Source organism: Theobroma cacao, chromosome 8, assembly GCF_000208745.1.
Source record: "Theobroma cacao cultivar B97-61/B2 chromosome 8, Criollo_cocoa_genome_V2, whole genome shotgun sequence".
NCBI lineage: Eukaryota > Viridiplantae > Streptophyta > Magnoliopsida > Malvales > Malvaceae > Theobroma > Theobroma cacao.
Window position 1 is genome coordinate 849,878 of NC_030857.1, and position 17,245 is coordinate 867,122.

The window sequence follows — 17,245 nt, forward strand, 5'->3', positions numbered from 1 at the left end:
GGGAAGTTGCTTCTTGCCTGGGAAATGCAGACTGTACAAGATTTCATACTCTGATGCATCTTTTGCATTGAAATTTCAATGTAGTGTTTTGACCCAATGATCACCGCACACTTCTTTAACAGGTGGGAAATGGGAGGCAAGCATTCAACTGTTAAAATCCCACTCCTTGGAGGATAAAAAAAAGAATCTTTTCCCTGGTACCAATGCGGAATTTTGTGGATCTTTTCTTTCAGAATGTGAGATGTTTCTTGGAAGTGACATGGAAAGAATGTCTTTATAGTCTTGTACATCTTTTCATTCTGTGAAATATCCTCTGACGTGTAGATTCGAAACCTGGAGAGTGAACCGACGGTCGATTTGATTACAGACACCTCAAAGACAGATGAAACGTGAAAGGTGAACTAACGGTAGTGGTTACAGACAACCTAGGACTAGAGGACAAAATAGGATCAAAACTAAAATCCAAAAAGACAAAACTAAGATCAAAGTGAAGAGCAAATTAACGGCAGTGAAACCTGGGATTGTGCTGTTTGATTTGCTCCTCTGATGACAAATCACCACGTGTCGCCGACGACTAATTCTTCCTGACGGATGCACGAATCACCCAGCCGGCACCCCTCTCCGTACTCCAAAACCGGACAGAAACAGAGTCTTGTCCGATGTGGGCTGACACATGTTCGGCTCACAGCAAAACTGAGCCCACAGGCATGGGAATTGGAAAAGCGCCACGTGGGTCTAATAGCATTGTTTCGTCAAATTTTGATACCAGAAATTCAAAACCTACCTCTCCAAGAAATAGTGCAAGACGCCCACCCCGTATGACGACAAGTGCAGCTAATATACTGCGAATCTTCCCGTTCAATTGCATGGTATAAAACGAATAGACACCCCCCACCAAGACTAATACCAAAAAAAGGTTCAAAAGACTTTCGATTTTCTAAAGCCAAATAACAATGGCTACCACTAGATTGTTGCGTTCGTCTAATAAGCCTTTGGGTCGCATTTTTGCTCCTTCTTCTTCTTGGCCTTCTTCGTCGGTGAAGAATGTTAGGTGTGTAAGCAAGGGAGGGTTAGATGGGGAGAAGAAAGTTTGTGGGAGTAGTGAGAGGAAACCAACGGTGGCTGTGAAGGCGGCTTCTGTGGCAGCAGCCGAGAATGTGGTCATATCAGAGCCACGGGGTGACTGGGGAAAAGAGTTGGCATCTTCGCTCGCAGTTGCTATTAATGCTATGCGTCAGGTGCTGGTGCTGGTTGTCAAACCAAGACCTTGGAGATTACAAGTTCAGATGCTCATTGAAAAGGTATTCCCTGTCATTCTGATTATTAATCCATTCAATTTTCATATGTTTAGTAGTTTGCAAACAGAACAATTAAATTTAATTATCAGCTGCAACCATGCATGCAGGTTATAATTGATTCTCGATTCTTTACCCTATTTGCTGTTGCCGGATCATTACTTGGATCAGTCCTGTGTTTCATGGAGGTAATTACATGCTTTCAAAGAGGAAATCCTTACAATTTGTTTTTGTTTTATACAGTAGTATAGTATTTAACTGTAAAAATGACATCCTGCAGGGATGCTTTCTCATTCTGGAGTCATATTTACAGTATTTCCATAACTTATCACAGAAGTCAGATCAAGAACATATCATCCATCTACTGATAGAAGCCATAGGTATTCCCTTTGTCCATTCATATATATGTTGTGAAGTTCATTATTGAGTTGACAGTTGAGTATCATTATTGTTAGTAAACTTTTCTGTTCTTTGCAGACATGTTCTTGGTTGGGACCGCAATGCTTATTTTTGGGATGGGGCTGTACATCATGTTTGTGGGATCAAAGACTATGAAAGGAGGTGCTCCATCGCTTCCAAGGTCGAACTTGTTTGGGCTCTTCCCTTTGAAGGTATTCAACTTTTCTTTTATATTTGTTTATACCAACTATATCTATATATATGCCATCACCTCGAAGCATGTTACATGATTTTCTCTATGTTCTTTCAGACACTTCCAGCATGGGTTGAGATGAAATCAGTTTCACAAGCCAAGTCTAAAATCGGGCATGCCGTGATGATGATACTTCAAGTTGGAGTTTTGGAGAAATTCAAGAGTATACCTACTGTTACTAGCTTGGATCTTGCTTGTTTTGCCGGGGCTGTATTTGTTTCCTCAGCATGTATATTCCTTCTCTCGAGGCTTTCAGCTGGCGGTAGCTAGCATGGGATAGATAGGGAGCCGAGAAGTTTACATACTGATACGTACTGATACTTATACCAGAAAGAAGATTGAGTAGAAGAAGAAGAAGAAGAGAAAAGCCCTTTCATTCTTTTGCTTATTAATTCTTTTTGATTCATCACTGATATATACATAGTTGTATAGACGCAATGCTTTCAATTAGATAAGAGAAAAACAAAGAATACCTTAAGGGTAATAGTACATGTAAAAGAATAAGCTTCAACATCAAGGAGGTTTGCTAGGCACTGCTTAGCCATAATATCAAGAGTTCTTTTTTTAAATGGGTTTAACAATAGATATTCTCATAATTTTAACTGTTTTTAACAAAAAGAATTAAAGTTTTGACAAAATTACTCTTAATAAAATCGACCCATTTATTTGACTCCGCGTCTCAATCCGAAACCTATTAACGGGTCAAGTATATTTAAGTTTACGCCTTAAACTGACTCATATTTTTTGAGCTTTCCTCACCAGACTATTCATCTCTGGAATATTCTTTACCAGAAAAAAAAGCATTTAACTATTTTGAGTATTTTGAAATAGTTTTTGATACACGAAAAAAATCTATGAGCATTTTTAAGCATTTTAGAGTGATTTTTGATATATGAAGAAAAACTTTTGAACATTTTGAGCATTCATATTCGTTAATTATATTGTTAAATGGAATATGGTGTATCGTTTGAAGTTGTTGATTTTGTTAAATGAAATTCAGTAGTTTTGGTGATTTTTGAGAATTACGTGATTAGTTTTTAGGTATTGCGTGACTGACTTTGGGCATTGCGTGACTAGTTTTTGATAAAGTATTGCGTAACTAGTTTCTGATAAGACATTGCATGATTGACTTTGGACATAACATTGCATGACTAGTTTTTGATAAGGCATTGCGTGACTTGTTAGTAATGCATTGTGTGACTTAGGCATTGCTTAAAAATCAGTCACGCAATGTCTAAAAACCAATCACGTAATACCTAAAAACTAGTCACACAGTGATTAAGTCACGCAATACCTAAAAACCAGTCTCATAATGCTTAAAAAACAATCTAATCAATTTCAACTTCTCAATTTTGGGGTTCTATGAATAAACCAATAATCTCAAGAACCTAAAACGTATTTTTTTTTTTGCTAAGCCATGAAATTGTCCATTTCATAAAAGATAGGTTACAAAACTTCATAACCCTCCAAAGCAGAAGAAAATATATCCCTATCGGGAAGCCTTGCTCACTCCCTTTATACAAAAACAAAATATACCTTATTTACAAAATATTCCTTGAACAATTTCAACTCAAAATCCCATTAAAAAAATCAAAATCCCTAGCAAACATGCTTAATAATCATCCTAATCCCAAACACAATAAAACCATGAACCATTATAAAATCCATCAAACATGCTTTAACTGTTCTTTCTCCCTAAGCAAAATCACTACCTGCAAAGAACAAAATTGTTGTTCATCGCCCTTACGAGCCCCAAGATCCACCATAAAATAAAATAAAATAAGAAAGAGCTTGATGTCATCTCTACGAACTGGATGGCAAGATAGATATATTTGAGCAAAGAGAGAAATCGAGATTTAATTTTAAAATTTTTATCTGGATGGCGGGAGAGAGAAAACTGAAACTATTTTAATTTATTTGAAATTGTTTAAAGAGTATTATTATTAAGTCATGTAAAAAATTAACCAAAAATAATTAAAATTACAAAATATGATATTTTTGAATTGGGCTTATGAAGAAAGTTATTTTTCACAATTTCTTCTAATAGAGCTAATATCAATTCCCCTAAGATCTCTTTCTCATATGTTTCCATCATTTGTTAGAACAATATGTGATTCATTGTAAAGCATTTTCTATTTCGGTAATCAAATTTATAAATTTTATTCTTTTATACTGTTATGGGTTTGTCATCTCTTTCATAGGCTGTTATTGGTTTCCCTCGGGCTGCAATGGCTTTGGTCAACATCTGATATGGGCTGGTCAGGCTGGTCCGTCCAATCAGTTCCATACAGAACTCATCGGGTTAAACCTTTCTCTGCCCAGGAACGAAGCCTTTCTAGACTAGACTCAGCCTAACCTTGCCTGCATTCAATTATTATTTGTTCCCAAAGCCTCCCTCTAAGAACTCCATCTGGGACTCGTCTAGCTGTTGGATGTCATAAAGCATGTAACATAAAATGTTTTTTAAGTTCTATGTTTACGTAATACTCCATCAACGAAGCTCTCACACCAAAGAATAAGAAAAGATTATTTTTGGTGATGCTTTTTCCAATTGATTAAAGAGTTAAACAAAACTTTACTCAATCTTTTCCATAGAAAATTGCTCAAGTCTAGTTAGAATCCACTGCCACATAGAAAGAGGTGGAAAAGGTATGCATATCCACTTGCAATGTTCCATAGTTATTGTTGCCTTTCTGATGATAACGAGTTTAACTTTAATATCACAGTAAATTTGGATTCTACATATAATGGGGAAATAGAAAAGGAAAAGATTTTATTTGATAAGAGCGATTCCTCGCTAATCTGGGACATGAAATCCTGTTACCGATCATCTCCGTGGATGAAATCCTAAAAAAAGTTTGGAACTAGAAAAATTCAATAGACATTACACCCATTTAGATTCATCTAAGGTTGCCGGGGTTCGAGACACATGAAACATGTTGTGGCGGTCCTCGTATTGGCGAAGGTGCAGTGGTCACAAGCCCAAGTACCTCGTCTTGCACACATTCCACAAGACGTGGCAGAACCATTGTTTCTATAGCTACAATAGGGACAAACCCATGGTCCCTCGGAAAAGGAAGCCTTTATGTGTGTAGTCAAGATTTGAGCTCCAGCAACAACATCAGCAGCATCAGCAGTATTCATTGTCGATTCCCTTCTGGGTTTCTTTGAGACACTTGAAGAATTCTGGGATTTTACATCAGATAGTCCATTCTCTAAAGCTGTGACCAAGTTATCAAAGTAATTCCTAGTCACCGTGGTGAGCACAGAAAGCCTTTTACGGAAGTCGATGAATTCATTTTCCGGGTGCTGATCTTTCAGGAATGGTCGAAGCTCCTTCTCTGCGCAATCATGAAGCCTTTCCAAGCCAGACTCAGCCTGACCTTGCAAGTACTCAAACAGGTTCCTTTTAGCCGGGTCTTGATCAGGCAAGTAGTACCCATAGGCATATGTCCATGCAAGCACCCTTCTACATTCAACTATCTGTTGCCAAGCCTCTGTTAGAAAACTGAATTGAGTCTCAGGTAGGAGTTGAATGCGAGCAAGAATCTCTAACTGATTGCTTTGCACATTTTCCATATCGGCAGCAGCCTTTTTCATTGACTTTTGATTGGTCGCCCAACGTTCAAAGTAGTGAGAGTATCTCATCATATATTTCTTTGCCTTCTCTCTTCTTTCCTCTTCGGGATCCTGATTATAACGATTACAAGCACCATGATTGCTCCAATCTTTAAGGCATAGCCAGCAAAATTGATAATAGCAAGGTGCCATACATGACATGTGGGAACAACCCATGTTTTTCTCGATTGGTCTTCTGCATTTGGGACAAGGCTTGGTAAAAGCTAGAATGTAATTCACATTCTCAGCCTCCGAGCTGTTCTTCATTATCCATTTTCTCACAGTTTCGCAGTCCACAGGACGATGAGCTTCTTCACTACAATTCCAGCAAAACAAATGAGAGCAAGCACAAGAAACATCGAAATTTGTACTCCCAGCATCAAAATTAATAGCGTTTTCACAGCCTGGACCAGGACACCACTTGATCATCTTGCTATCTTCGATATATGACATAACAAAGTAACCAGAATACTTCTTTTTCTCTTCCTCAGATGCAAATACACCAATCATGTCTTCACCCACAGCAGCACGACAAGATGGCTCGGGACACTTGAGCAATAAACTTCCAGGGCCATCAGCAATGGCCGTTTTAATATAAGAACTCCAACAATCACTGCAATAAGGATGCCCACACACTGTGGACTTAATCCCATCTCGAGAGTAAGATTCAAAGCAGATTCTACAAAGAATATCGCCATGATCGGGCAATTCGATCAATGGTTTCACAACCAAGCCAGCCTTTTTACGGGCTTCACCTTCATCAGTAAACCATGAATCATGTACTTTACCCACACTCCAATTATAGTGAAGGAGTAAGATACTTGCCTCGACTTTCGAGATGGAAAGCACACCGGAGACTTCACCGATACTATCCTCCATACGGTGACGTATATCCGCTTCTTTCAGAACAGTATAATTCTGGTGCGACCTAGGGAGATTATCGGTTTCATCTTCTTGTAGAGCAATCCCCTCGTCATCATCCTCTGTATCCTCCGCGTTACAGAAGTAATAATCGCCATCGTCGTTGCCAAGGTTGTTGTCGTCCTCAGAACCCGACATGACGAACAAGCGAACCCTAGAAACCAAAAAAAAAAAAAACCAAGCGTTGATGTTGATTGACTGAAAAAGCTGGAGAAACCCTAGGATATTACGAACAAGAGGAAGTTCGACAAACCTTCTTTTTCTCTCCTTTAGATAAAATCGAATCCTATGGAAACTGAAAAACCTATAAAGAGAATTGAGAATGCTAAGAGATTTGTTTGGGCTATGGGAAAGGGTTTTTATATATGATGAGACGATGAACCCTCCCACTACGATAACGAGGAAAGTAATGTTAGACTCTATGGGTAATATAACATGGATTGGTATCCTGTGCCGACATCCATATACATGCTCAGTGCACCCACCAATAAAAACAGTTAATCATGCCCACGTGGAGGCTGCTGAGATTCAATGGTTCATTTGGTTTTGATAAGATCATACCTTGGCGATTGGATTTGGTTCAATCCGTTCGTTAAGAAACCCAGTAAGCTCAGGACATCTTTGTTTCTAAATTTGCTTTGTAAATCTTCTTTAACAATTTAATCTAACAGCAGAGTTGCATGTGCTTGACCTCGATTGTTGTTTCTGTCATGGCTGGTAAATGCAATCCAGGACGATTCGGGTGACACAGAAAGAATGGGAAAGGGACCACTGTACACAGGAAGAAATATTAAAAGCAGAGCAACGGCAATTTACATTGAACATGATACAATATTAACTTCTATCCGATAATGAATGAATATAATGGATGATTCGGTAATAAATTGAAATATTGGGGGGAAAATTGTGTATTACAATTAACAAGAAGAATAATTACAGCAAAGCTACTACAGCTCTCTAACTTCAAAGGGAACCACAAAAGATTGTACAGAGGGAAAATTCTGCCTTTACATGGAAGCAAGAAGGTCTCTCATTTCAGCCACTGAGGGTATGGTTTCGTTAGGGTAAATTTTCGCAACGAGTTGTGCAAAGCTATCATACTTGTCCAGAAACTCCTTCTGTCAAATTTGGAAGAAGAAAAACTAGTAAGTAACCAGGGCAAATATATCGCCAAATCAGAATGTAAGAAATCGAAGCAACAACCTCGAACTCCCTCCTTTTTCACCACACAACCTGTCCGTGTCTTTCTAATGCTCTTGCTCATAGCATTGATTCACAATACACTTCATTATTGCCTTGAGTAGTTTTAGAAACAGAAATTAGCTTACCTTGCACTTGTCCCACAAAGAGGGTAACAGTTCCTCAGATGTTAAGTTCTTCTGCAACTTCTTAGACATTGCAGCTATGGACTTGTCAACCTGTACGAGACAAGTCAAGATACAGATTTCACCATTCGAAACTAAAGGACATGATGTTCTGAAAGTTGTTGATCAACTCACCCCAGATAAACTGGATTTTAACATCTTCCGAAGATCCATTTTAGACAATCCAAGCTGGAAAGGTATCTGAAATTTGTGGAAGACACAGTCAGCCATATCATTCATATGTTAACAATCCATGAAAGTCTGAACATGGGAAAATACTATGATGAACACACTGACCTCTTCTGGTGAAATTGTAAACATTAAATCCTCAATCTTTCTAGCAAACTGGAAAAGTCGTTCAAATTGCTGCAAAGGGAAAAGAAATTAAAGAGTGAATCATGACATGAAAAGCTTTCCAGTATCTCCACAACTATTTACCATCACTGCTCAACAAGAAAATAATAAGTAAAGCAAAATAATAAGCCACCAAGGCAGATTACTTACATAATATATTATCATGCTGATATGTCGTGTACATGCTTGTTCATAAGATTCACTTGCTTGGTGATAAAATTTGGCTAAAGTGGGCACTACATTGGCCAGGTCATACAAGCTGTAAAGTGTGCATTGAGAGAAAAAAGAATTGCCATCAAGGACTTATATCCATAGCCATAGAAGAAATAGGAAGAAAAAGATCCAGACCTATTCTGAAATGCTGCATAGTTTTCTAAAAGAAATATATCAGCATATTTTGGATCCGTTTGAGCAATTTTTTCAAGAGTCACAAACATAATGCTAACCTGCCAAACAATATTTGCAATGTGAAATTTTCAGTGAACAAGGACATCATATTCAGAAGATAAACAACATAAGGAAAATTACAAAAAAAAAAAAAAAGAAGCATGATTTGAGACCATGACAGGAAAGAATTAATCTTATTAAGAAAACCAAAAAAGATAACAAACGCAGCCAAACAGAACATAAGTTTCTCCCTAAAAAAGGATCGCATTGAGACATCAAAATAGAACTATTTCTATATAGCCACACATGAGAGGTGCAATAATGCTAATTCCTTGGTCTTTTTTACAGGGAAGGTTGTTTTCTTAGCACCAATCAGCAGGAGTAGCTCAAAAGAATGCTTTGGCAACAAGCAATTTTGTGATCAAGTGGGCACCATCTGATGAGGTTAACATCTGTGTGGGCTTTAATTATGAACCACAGGGCTCGACTAAAACATGTCAAACACACATGTTAAACTTGAATCCCTTAATCTTCAGCACCATGTCATGTTAAGTAAATTGCTGATGTAAGTTTTGACTAATTCAGAAACAATTTTCAATTGAGAAAGTGCAGCTGGATGCATATATTTTCATAATGAGGTAACTATCTTATCACTCTATATCTGCAACACGAGGCTAATTAGTGGCAAAACTAGACCTAAGTACATAATTTAAGTCTTATCATGATGCTTAGGTTACTAAATGATCCATATCAAGCCCACTTAACCACTTAACAAGGATATCAGGCTCAAAAAAAAGGACTTACAAATTTTGTGTATGCTTGATCAACCAAGTCCCTAGATTGTCCCTGGATGTACTGTTCCATGCGGGTGGCTAGAGTTGCAAAGCTGAGTATAAGAAGATATGAACAGTTTAAAACCAACTGAACTACAATCTGATGGACAGGCAAATAATAAAGCATCAAATAAGAATATTAATCCTAGCTATTTTGGAAATAAAAATTTTACAGCATGCTGATGATATACACCTGAAAAAGCAAAAAACATTTAAAACCATTAATGACAAACAACTACTTCTAGTTTCCATTTTGGTATCAGCTTTAGACTCAAGTTTACAATCTCTGCAATCCTCACAAAGTCTAAGATTCACTTTACCGAGGGATGTATGATAAGACCCCCATCTGCCGCACATTACGCTCATTTCTTTCAATTTGATGACAAGCTTCATCAACAAACTGCAAAACAAAATTGCACCCTTAAACAGGTTTAAATTATACGAAATTGGAAAGGCTATAAAATTCTCAATTTCCATATAAATATACCCGGCTGAACTGCATAGAAATTCTTGACTCCAGGTCACCAAGCAGGAGACGCACAAATCCGGCTGCATCAGCCTTCTGGCCAGATAGATAGCGCTCTGTAATCCCATGCATGGATATGCAACGTAAAGGGTCAATCTTGTATGCCCAATCCACTACAGCATAAAAGTCTTCCTGTAATCCAGAAAAACAGAAACTGAGACTGCAAACCAGAGAGTACCTACATAGCAACATCATAAAGACGTGCTTATAGAAGCCAAAGGAGAACGAGTACAATAAAATAAAGAACGATAATAATATGCAAGCAACTTAAAAACAGGATGACCACTAACTAAAGGTACCAACAGTTGGGAAGACATTCATAATTTAAAATGTACTCCAGTTCCACAAACTCATAAAATATGTAAGAAACATAACAAGGAGCAACAAAAAATCTATCTGCAAAAGAACCCACTATGCTTACATACTTGAATTCCATCAAGCAAATCCTGAAGTGATTCATTTAATGACTGCAGATCTGCAGAAGTTTTACCTAGCAAAATCAAAAAGTTTCGACATTCATCAGAGTTTAAATCAGAGGAAAGGTAGATTCTTACCACAAATTATAAAGGCACAAGAGAAAAATGATTACCAGCTTTGCTGTCATTGTCATCAATGTCCATAATGCCCAGATCATCATCATTGGTGTCATCATAGGATCCACTTTTATTACCATTAGCAACACCTCCTGGGGGAACAAGTGCAGGAACTTCGAAGCACATGAAGTGTGCAAAGAAAGAACTCTGCAGTTTGAGCCATGAAGGAATTAAATTTCAATATATTAGGACGTAAGAAAATGTGTAAAAGAAAGGACTGCAACCTCATCAACAAGTAGTGGAATAAATATCGTCAGCATTTTGGCATAAGCATCGGAAACTGCAGAAGTGTCAGCACTATTCCCACTTTGACTGCCACCTGTGGAAGCCTCCAGCCAGACAGTTGGATTTCTTGATGCTTTTGTACTAGCACGAAGCTCATTGGCAAATTCACGAGCCTAAACAGAATTTAATGATGTATCAAACATTGTTACCAGCATAAAGCTCAAATGAGAAGCATTTCTTTTCTAGATAATTAAATGTTTTGTTTTACGCTCAAACGAGAAGCATTTCTTTTCTAGATAATTAAATGTTTTGTTTTACATTCCCCAACCTCTCGGCGCAGAAGTAAGTTAAGGGAGCTACAATAAGCTTTCCTCAAAGGACCCAAGCAACTCTTATCAAGACTCTGCGAATCAGCAGGAACAAAAATATTAGAAAAATCAAAACACCATGTTTTACAGATTTTAGAGTTGATCAGCAATTTGACCTTTAAATGTTGCAGAAGGCGGGCATATGTTCTGCATTTATACCGCAAATCAGCATGATCAGGCCTCTTCAACTGTCCCCGCTGTTTAAATGAAGCAGGTGAACAACAATAGTAATCCTCGTCACACACTTGATGCTTATCATTAAAACAAAAATAACACAAAGGAAATACCTGAGAGAAGTAGCTTTTGTCACTGATCATAAAATCTACCAAACTGGCAAAGTAGTTTCTCAAGAACTCAGAAGCTCTCCGGACAAATGTAGCTTTTAGTTTTTCGAGTTCTGCCCGCTTCTCTTTAACCTAAAATAAAGGCACAACAAACAGAAAGCTGTTTTTATCCTTAAGACCATATAAATCCAGCTTCAATGGCAAATATTAGTCCATTGCAAAGTTACTGAAAGTAAAAATTCCAGAAAGCTCTCTAAGTGAACATCAATATAACCAGCATGTGTTAAGCTGGTCATGTGCCACATAATCTACTGGATAATTTGCCTAACCACAAAATCATAGAAACTGGGGAGATGAGAGAGGAGATTCCATACAGCTCGCATATTTGCATAAGTAGAATCCAAGTTAGGAACTTCAAGGCCACGCAAAGCACCAGTTAACCACTCACATGCTTCAACATTTTGAAGCATGCGCGCCTCATCAAAGGGGCCTCCCGTGAGACATGCTGCATACTACAACCAATAAAAACATTGTTAGGGGGAATACAGGCTATATACCTTCGCTAAAGTCTAAACACACATATAGTGATAGATAAAATACCTCAGAAGGGACACGTAATCGTTCAAGAAGCTTATCGAGTTCTTCAATGAGTGCTTTATTATTTACAGATTGCATCTCTAACTTGTTGTTGCGGGTTTCTATCTGTATATTTTGAAAAAGAATTACATGCCCGCGTGAGAAGAGGTCAGATGTTGAAGTCAAGAATATATAATTTCTATCTTCAAGTTACTTAGTTTGAGGACAAAATTAGCAGCAAACTTGAAGCCCATAAATGATGCATTAACTTGGAAATTAGAACTATCCTGCTTCAAACAAGCTCCTGGAAGAGGGATGTGTAAAACAAAAAAGGTCAAAAGCCTATTTCTTCAAAGTAACAAAGTTCAATCAGTAAGTGTGTAAGGCATCGACATGATGGCAGCATAATGACAGACTAGAAGGGATGGAAACAGAGAATCCTACATATTAACAGACTGTCTATAAAAGGTCCCTACCGACTCAATATCTTCTCTCATATGTCGTAATTTAACATTGAAGATGCCTAACCATTCATCCATGTCATCAACACAATTTGATGCGGCCTCAAGCCCTTGCAATACCTGAAAGACCAAGAATAGAACAAGTATCTTAGTGAGCAACAAGCATATTATTAATAATGGTGAACATCAGCAGCACCAAGATTAATAAAGAATTTTTCATCTACAAAAACCAAAGAATGTCTAAATAGATAAAGCCCTCTTTGGCCAAAAAATATATATAAGCAATCGTAAAAGCCACGCAAAAGAGGGCAAATAAACAGAAGTTCCTCAAGCACAACATCCTCACTGGAACTGGTTAGGAGTGGGCAAACATGATAAGGAGCTGTCAGAGAAGAATGGCTAGAAGTCAAGGTAGAGAAATGGTGAATGTGGGTATATCCAAAATGGGAGTATAGATGACCGCATAGAATAGCTGATAAAACCTAATGCATAAGAGGATGCGAATGAACTAGAAGAGCCATTATGCATGGGAACAATGCAGGCCCATTTATTCTTAAATAGAGCCCACATAATGAGAGGGGAAAAAAAATCAAAAAACACAAATAGAAGAATACCTCTTCTACTAGAGGTTCACTTTCCAAAATAGCATGCACATTTGCTGCTTCCAGAGCAAGAAGCTCCCGCTTCAACCTTTCCGAAAAAGCCTCTGCTTCACCAATGCCCATGACATAGCTGCAAACCATGTTATGATCGAAAACATCAGGATGGGATTAAAGTACTTCAACATTTAGGGGTCAAAAGAATAACACAAAAAAAACAACATCTTGCTTTTCAATTATGCAAAGCAGATGAAGAAAAGAAGTCCAGAATCATAGACTGCCATGGAATTATGGATCAGTAGAAGAACCAACACGTATCTGCAAACCTTTTTTGTTCTGTTTCCAAAAAAATGACAAATATTACCGCCAGGATAAGAACTCCCCCCCCCCCACCCCACCCCACCCCCAACCCCAAAAAAAAAACACAAGGAATAGAACTATGACTTTAGCTCTTGACCCAACCATCTCAGAAATTTGGCAGATGATACATGAATATATTATTCTTTAACAAAGAAAATGCAAATGCAACGACATAAATACAAACATTCTTATCTGATATATTTCTTGATCTAACCAATAATACAATAAACACTTGCATATTAATTCCAAAGAATCAGACTGCAAGTATGTTTTATGCCTTGTGTCTACTCTGTCAATTTGCATTAACATTTCACACTCTAGAAGGAATCTATGCACTTGATTAAAGGTGAAGCACATCACTGAAGAACCTTAAGACAGAATAAAGGAACAACATACGTGCCCAAAAGAGCCTCCATGTCCTCTTCCTCAGCTTGAGAGACAAGTTCCTTTTCAACAGTCACTTTCAAGTCACTTTCTGTTACAGTAGTTGCAACTGGGCCATCTTGCTGATTACTTTGAGTAGTAACTGAGGGTGTATTCTCCTGGATACAGTATACAAGTCAAAGACAAGAAAGAAAAGATAAATTCAGATACAATTATTGAAATAAGATTTCTTGAATTTTAGAGGAAATTAAATATGCTTGAAATTCTAAGCACAATCAGGACACAACAATATGAAAATATACTCCTCATAATGGCCACCAATTCACAAGGACCAAGAAGTTAAAACATCCTTAAACTTGGCCACTAGGCACCAGCAACTAAAAGCTTATGATATCCTATGCTCTGCAAACGCTCATGCAAAACAATCTTGATTGAACGTAAGTAATCTTCAGCCACAATAAAAAAGTAATTACAGCTTTCTGTGAATTTGAAGTAATCTATAATTGGCATTAAAAAAGTTTAGTATCAATGCAACAGTCAAGAAAACTGAAAGAATAAAGTCATCACACTCACCTTAGCCCAAAGAGCCATCTCCACAACATCTATACCAACAACTTTGGGAAGACGACCAAGTACATCTTTGCATATGTTCAAGATACATAGTAAAAGGCGGTTCCTACAAAAATATTTAAGAAAGGACATAGAAAAATCAATAACTCTAAGCAACAACAGCCAATTGTAAAAAGAAAAATTAAGAAAAGAAGATGAAAGTTAATTTTGTTGGAGTACCAAAATAGAAGGAGAGTAAAAGGGGAAAAAAAGAAACATCAATGTACCTGTCATCAATGTTGCGCATAGTCCACTGAGGTGGTGCAACACTCTGACTTCTGAGGTTATCAAATCCCTATAAGAAGTTCAGTTAGAAGCATAAGAAAAAACCTCATGCAGGGAGAGCATGCAAAAGAAGTTTAAAACTTTCAAGGTAGAAATAGCTTCTATTTCTGCTCAACTGCTTTTTTAAATCACATAGTTGCTAAGCAGTGTTTGCTACTGGAATTGACAAAGATCAAAGAATATACAGCTTTTCAACAGAATATTCTTATTACAATAACAACAAGTACAAAGAACAAAAGAAAGGGCTTACCAAAGTGAAAGTACATCCACTGGGGTCATTAGTTATAACCTCCACCTTTGAAAGATGTTTCAGCTTGTAAAGCTTAGCAGGCTGCGCAATTTTAAACAATTCATATGTCAATATATGATCTTAAAATTCACCATTCAAAAAAATATATATTGATCTTAAAATTAATGTAACTATAATATCTACTAATTAAGAACCTCATTTTTAATCCAATAGTTGACTTCCCTTTTTAATTGGTTGTTAATAAATTTTGCTTTATCTTTATACTAGCGATATTCTCTTCTCAGTACTGCTAAAAGTGATTGGTATAAACGATTCAGTGTTTCACATGATGACGTAGACAAATGGCTAGCTTTATTTGGTTATTTGTTTAATCATTACTTTTATTTATAGCAAACTTCAGCAGAAAAGGGAACGTTATGATTCTTATGAACAATAAACAAAGCTAGCTCCAAATTTATCATGGCTATCTTATGACTCTTGATCCAAAACTAATGCACTGAAAAGACAATTAATCAGACACTGACAATTCATCATGGATGCATAAACCTGATGTATGATAAACAATAATCAACTTTATCAGCACCATGAAGCCAGAGAGGCAAGCAGATGTACCAACAAAGTCCTAACCAAAAAATTGATAAGACATAAAAGCTGACCCAGCTCAGCCTCAGAGACCAAAACCTATTACAGGTAAGCCAAATGCAACCTCATGATGACCACACCAAATGTCTGAGTTCAGCTTTAGTAAGCTACTATGTAGGACCAATATAACAAGTCTTACAGAAAAAAGAATGATAAATTCCTTTGATAATCTTTCTGCGACTTATTCTTGTTTGTCCTAACCGACATTGTCTGAAAGATTATAACAAGAGACAATTACCTCAAGAACTCCACCTGTAGAATATTTCATGACTCGCAGAAAAGCTTTAGTCCGCTGACCTTTTGATTTCACTGCACAAACCATAGGTCTTTCGTGACCTTCTATTAAAGGGAAAAGTATCCATTCAAAAGAGCATAATCTTTTAAATCTAATTCAGATTAACTTAAAAACGCATCATAATTACTAGCATCCGTCTTCGATGAAAAGAAGCTTCAAGAATCCAGCATTATTTCAAACAAGAAACCCACAGTTGACCAAAAAGGCATCACGTACCACTCCAAATTCTAATCATATTATTTTAATTCAAAAACCTTTACAAAGCATAGCTTAATATATCTTGAATTTGAACTCTCCTACCAATTTTGCATAATTTTACTATCTTCACGGTTAGTTCAATAGTTCAACGCTATATTTAACACAATCCTAGCATAATCAACAAAATTTCAATCCAAAAGAAGTAAAAGAAAAATACTACATCCTAATTTGAAGTAGAGAAAACATTGTCAGATTACGGATACGAACTTCGATAAATAAGAAAAAGAAATGACTTACTGGAAAGAGCGAGGACTCTCGGTTTAGCCATGTGACGGCCCAATTTGCCAGATTTACCCCAGATCCCGCGGCTTTTAGCGACGCGAATCGACATCACGATCTTCTGCTTCGTGCCTTCGATTGCGGCCTCGCAAGCTCGCCTTAGCTCCTCGTCGTCCGCGCTCGATTTCGCCATTTCGTTTTCCTTCGACTCTCCCCTTCCTTCTCCAACCGACGTGAGCTTCCCAGGTGCCCAATCTCTCAAAGAGAGAGAAACAAAAAAACAAAGAAAGAAAAGAAAGGTAGAGAGAGAGAGAAAGAAAAAGATGAATGTGAAAAATGCTCGAGTAACAGTTAACAAACACGGACCGACAAATGAAAAGTAATAATAAGCCGGCTTTTAAAATGATCGAAGAAAATTCCAAAATCGGCGATCCGGTCCGATTCGTCTGTCTAAATTCGCCCGGTTAAACCCGGTTTGAAGCCTCTCTCTTTATATTATTATATACAAAGTACTCCAACGTGGGTCAGAGAGTCCAACTCAAGTGGGTCAGTGCCAGTCTAAACAACTGTTCCAACAGGCTGCATATCATGGCTCAACTACTAGTATCATTATCAGGGCAATTAATTACACATTAATAATTCTTCATTAACAATTGCAATGCTATAGACTATAGGTTCGGTATTGGATTACCTACATATTTAACTCAAATTAATTATAACTTCATAATTTATGATCATTTTGAGCTAATATGATTAAAATAAAGATGGTCTAAAGTTTGCAATGTCAAAAGTATTAATAATATTTTGATAATTGGGTTTGATTCTTATATTTGAAGAACTTTGCTTTTAAATTTTAAATATTACGAATATTAGGATAATAAGAGTGA

General features: G+C 37.2%; 3 protein-coding genes across 5 annotated transcripts; 1 reads left to right on the forward strand and 2 right to left on the reverse strand.

Annotated features, from left to right (window-relative positions):
• On the forward strand, nucleotides 923-2,425 carry LOC18591316. Its single transcript, XM_007017367.2, has 5 exons — nucleotides 923-1,301; nucleotides 1,406-1,483; nucleotides 1,576-1,675; nucleotides 1,773-1,906; nucleotides 2,005-2,425. Exons 1-5 carry the CDS (start codon nucleotides 954-956, stop codon nucleotides 2,215-2,217), a joined length of 873 nt encoding a protein of 290 aa, XP_007017429.2. The 5' UTR covers nucleotides 923-953; the 3' UTR covers nucleotides 2,218-2,425.
• Nucleotides 4,702-7,209, reverse strand: LOC18591317 (probable E3 ubiquitin-protein ligase ARI8). 3 transcript variants are annotated; one of them, XM_018125918.1, is made up of 2 exons: nucleotides 7,048-7,209; nucleotides 4,702-6,640 (listed from the first exon to the last, which is right to left on the reverse strand). In XM_018125918.1, the coding sequence occupies exon 2, from the start codon at nucleotides 6,622-6,624 to the stop codon at nucleotides 4,852-4,854; it is 1,773 nt and encodes a 590-aa protein (XP_017981407.1). In that variant the 5' UTR covers nucleotides 6,625-6,640; nucleotides 7,048-7,209; the 3' UTR covers nucleotides 4,702-4,851. The 3 variants fall into 3 exon arrangements, with proteins under 3 accessions (XP_017981407.1, XP_017981408.1, XP_017981406.1); XM_018125919.1 differs by having other exon boundaries at nucleotides 4,702-6,790; nucleotides 7,048-7,128; XM_018125917.1 differs by lacking the exon at nucleotides 7,048-7,209 and adding an exon at nucleotides 6,740-6,890.
• On the reverse strand, nucleotides 7,275-16,670 carry LOC18591318 (exocyst complex component SEC3A). The gene is made up of 25 exons (XM_007017369.2): nucleotides 16,377-16,670; nucleotides 15,825-15,895; nucleotides 14,945-15,025; nucleotides 14,637-14,704; nucleotides 14,374-14,476; nucleotides 13,813-13,958; nucleotides 13,072-13,189; nucleotides 12,473-12,577; nucleotides 12,021-12,122; nucleotides 11,795-11,932; nucleotides 11,424-11,552; nucleotides 11,253-11,333; nucleotides 11,097-11,171; nucleotides 10,768-10,941; nucleotides 10,540-10,690; nucleotides 10,376-10,440; nucleotides 9,912-10,082; nucleotides 9,745-9,824; nucleotides 9,396-9,477; nucleotides 8,553-8,650; nucleotides 8,355-8,463; nucleotides 8,148-8,216; nucleotides 7,986-8,051; nucleotides 7,815-7,904; nucleotides 7,275-7,604 (listed from the first exon to the last, which is right to left on the reverse strand). The coding sequence occupies exons 1-25, from the start codon at nucleotides 16,549-16,551 to the stop codon at nucleotides 7,494-7,496; spliced, it is 2,658 nt and encodes an 885-aa protein (XP_007017431.2). The 5' UTR covers nucleotides 16,552-16,670; the 3' UTR covers nucleotides 7,275-7,493.

What these genes read in the sequence shown, in the direction of transcription:
- LOC18591316 (XM_007017367.2), top strand. Translation starts at nt 954, where the DNA reads ATGGCTACCACTAGATTGTTGCGTTCGTCTAATAAGCCTTTGGGTCGC. An exon ending in CAGTCCTGTGTTTCATGGAG is followed by an intron (nt 1,484 to 1,575) that starts GTAATTACATGC and finishes GACATCCTGCAG; the next exon opens with GGATGCTTTCTCATTCTGGA. An exon ending in TTGGGCTCTTCCCTTTGAAG is followed by an intron (nt 1,907 to 2,004) that starts GTATTCAACTTT and finishes ATGTTCTTTCAG; the next exon opens with ACACTTCCAGCATGGGTTGA.
- LOC18591317 (XM_018125918.1), bottom strand. Translation starts at nt 6,624, where the DNA reads ATGTCGGGTTCTGAGGACGACAACAACCTTGGCAACGACGATGGCGAT.
- LOC18591318 (XM_007017369.2), bottom strand. Translation starts at nt 16,551, where the DNA reads ATGGCGAAATCGAGCGCGGACGACGAGGAGCTAAGGCGAGCTTGCGAG. An exon ending in GTGGATGTACTTTCACTTTG is followed by an intron (nt 14,705 to 14,944) that starts GTAAGCCCTTTC and finishes AACTTCTTATAG; the next exon opens with GGATTTGATAACCTCAGAAG. An exon ending in GCCTTCTGCAACATTTAAAG is followed by an intron (nt 11,172 to 11,252) that starts GTCAAATTGCTG and finishes GCTGATTCGCAG; the next exon opens with AGTCTTGATAAGAGTTGCTT.